General features: G+C 38.4%; 1 protein-coding gene across 1 annotated transcript; it reads left to right on the top strand.

Annotated features, from left to right (window-relative positions):
- The first annotated feature begins 447 nt into the window (after window positions 1-447).
- On the top strand, window positions 448-1,914 carry LOC116647184 (olfactory receptor 13H1-like). The gene has a single exon (XM_032428364.1). It carries the CDS (start codon window positions 851-853, stop codon window positions 1,589-1,591), a length of 741 nt encoding a protein of 246 aa, XP_032284255.1. The 5' UTR covers window positions 448-850; the 3' UTR covers window positions 1,592-1,914.
- The last annotated feature ends 1,295 nt before the right edge of the window (window positions 1,915-3,209 follow it).

The raw sequence follows: 3,209 nt of genomic DNA, 5'->3' as shown, positions 1-3,209 counted from the left end.
GTCAGATCATTTAGAGCCTTGTAGGTCATAGTAAATAGGTTAGATTTTATTCCAATGCTAATTAGAAGCCCTAGAGCAGTTTTAAGCATGGGAAAGATATGGTGATAATTATGTATGTTTGTAAAAGTTTTCTCTGACTGCTGTGTGGAGAATAGACCATAGAGAGGCAAGAATAGAAGTAAGGAGGCCTGTTAGAGGATGGTGGCTCTGACTAGATAAATGTTGACTGTGGATATGGAGATTTATAGGTAGATTTAAAATATATTCAGGAGGAGGAGCCAATAGGACTCAGTGATTGATTGGATGTGCAGGGTGAGGAAAAAATGAGAGTGAACTGGCCACAATTTTATGTCATGGATATGAACCAGCTAAAAACAAATTTCAGGCTAATATCCATAGCAGGGAAAAAACAATTAGAAATTTTATGATTCTTTTTATATTTGAGCAGTAAATTGGCACATTTTCTTTAAGGGGGGTTCAAAGCACGCTTCAGATGGAGTCCAACCCCCCTCATTCCATAGATGAGGGAATTAAGACTCAATGGACTGTACTACTTTGCAAATTAATCCTGTGATGTGTATGACGCTTTATCTCCCAAATTAGAACGTAAAGTTCCAAACCGTATCATTTCTTTTGTAGACATCTTTTCCTAATACCACCTGACATAGGACTGAGGACACAGCAGACCCTCAATAAGTATTCCTCAGATTAAAATAAGTTGAATTTCTTCTTTCTCAGCAGATAGAAGAAAACGGATATTTTGGTTACTGGTAATGGCAGTGAAGTGACAGAATTCATCCTGGTGGGTTTGTCCAATCATCCATAATCCCAGATTGCCTTTTATTGCACCATGGTAGTAGTTTACCTAATCACATTGGTGGGTAACAGTCTTATCATTGTCGTGGTTAGAGTTGATGGCCAGCTTCACAGCCCTGTGTATTTTTTCCTAAGCAACCTGTCCTTCCTCGGTATCTGCTGCTCTAGTAATTCGGTGCCTTTTTTGTTGTTCAGTAGTTTAAAAGACTACCCCACCATTTCCTATATTAGCTGTTATGCTCAGATGACCACTGCTCTTTTTCTGGGGATGACAGAGAATCTGTTCCTCGCTGTCATGGCTCATGATAGATTTATTGCCATCTCTAATCCCCTGTGTTACACCATCATTATGAACAGCCGGGTCTGCATACAGTTGGCCATGGTGACCTGGGCCTGTGCCTTCCTTTTAGCAATAATACCAATTATTGCAATTCCTGCCCATTTTTGTGGACACAATGTCATCAATCATTTTACCTGTGAGGTCCAGGCCCTGTTGAAGCTCACCTGCTCAGACAGCCCAGTCAGACTTATTCTGGGTCTGGTCATTGGCATCTTCACACTGCCCCTGCCTTTCACCTTCATTCTCATCTCCTACACTCACATTGTGGTTGCTGTGCTAAGGATTCACTCTGCAGAAGCCAGGCTCAAAGCTTTCTCCACCTGTGGATCCCACCTGACTGTGGTCACCATATTTTATGGAACAGCCATCTCCATATACCCAAAACCTCAGTCAAGGGAATCCCAGGACCAGGGTAAAATCATCTCTGCATTTTAAGGCATTGTAACCCCTATGTTGAATCCCCTCATTTACACCTTGAGGAATAAAGATGTGAAAAGTGCCCTAAGAAAAATGATGAGGAAGAAAGAATCCTAAAGAGGACATGAATATCCCATGGAGGTTCATCTAACCAACAACTTGACATGGACTTGTAAAAATAACAAGGTATAAACACTAAACAATATTTTAGTAAGGTCATTCGTTTCAAATGCATTTTTTTCTATTTCCAACAGGCGTGTGATAAAGAACATCTTGCCACTGAAAAAGGCATGTTAAACATTTATAATGCTATCCATTTAAGTAATAAAATACAGCACAGTGTCGTGGGAGAGTTTATAAAACAAAATAATAATTAGTATATTTTAATCCTATGTAGTTTTATGTTGTTTTACTGAATGAGAAATATTTCAATATTCTAAGATTCTCTTTTATAGAGGATAAAGAACAAAATTGCAAAATGGACAATTCTCTCAATGCTTTTTATAAAAGGTCTATCATTATCCAAGCTTCAGAGTGATGAATGTGAGCGGGTAGAGAGGAAAATTACTGAATTTCCACGTAGAAGGTCTTCTGATGAAGCAAGAAGCCATTGAAGACTGTATAGATACTGAGGGCCAAAAATGATGACCCTATGGAACCTACAATTACATGTCTTGTTAAGTAGATAGGACCCCCTTTTCTCTCTCAACGTACCCTCCTCCTGAATAATTGCATGCAGCTTCCAAAGTGGACCTCACAAACAGCAAATTTAACTCCTTTAAAATGCCTTAAAAAACAAGCAAATGTGTACTGTATTTTTGGATTATAAAAATTATAGTGTTCATTGTTTTTAAATACAAGGGGTAGGTAGAGAGAAAAGGAAAAATCACCTATCATCCCCACACTCAATGGGGCTTGCATGGGTTTTAGAATCCAGCAGACATGTATTTAAGTCTGCCATTCACGGTTGTGTGGGATTTAGTTTGTTCCTTTCCATCTCTCAGCTTCAATGTTCTCATCTGTGAAATGGATATTATGAGTGCCTACCCCACAAAATTGTTTTGAGAATGAAATGAGATAATGCATATTAAGCTTCTATCATAATGCTTGGCATGTGATGGACACCGAATACATGTCAGCCAAAAAAGAAAAAACTGCCAGTCCTCTCTCTAACATCCGTACCCATTGTATGAATGTTCATCTGCTTAGGTCTGTACCAATAATAACTGTATCATTTTTAGAATAATTCATGGTAATATGACAGACTGAAAAAAATATGTTCTCACTGTTGTCTTAATGTGAATTTATCTTATTAGAGATGAGGTTGAATGTTTCCCATGTTCATTGGTCATCTGTATTTTAGGAGTCAGGGTCTTTGTCATTGGGTCAAAATGACAATGAACCAGTCCAATTTTGGAAACAGAAAATGCTGCAGTCGGTTACTTGGGGCTAATAAAAAGCCCCCAAAATCCTTTCAACATTGATTGACTCCACCACTGTTTCCAGATACATCCAGACAGGCAGATCCCCATTTTGATCTGTCTATTTCACTCTGTAAGCTATTTCCTCTGACCTAATCAGTCAACAACACAAGCTGACAAAAGGCTATTGTAAATGAAAATGAAAATAATAAAAG

This window comes from Phoca vitulina, unplaced genomic scaffold, assembly GCF_004348235.1.
Source record: "Phoca vitulina isolate PV1807 unplaced genomic scaffold, GSC_HSeal_1.0 scaffold39, whole genome shotgun sequence".
Taxonomy (NCBI): Eukaryota; Metazoa; Chordata; class Mammalia; order Carnivora; family Phocidae; genus Phoca; species Phoca vitulina.
Note: the sequence above shows the minus strand (reverse complement) of the source record. Positions and strands in the feature narration are given on the sequence as shown.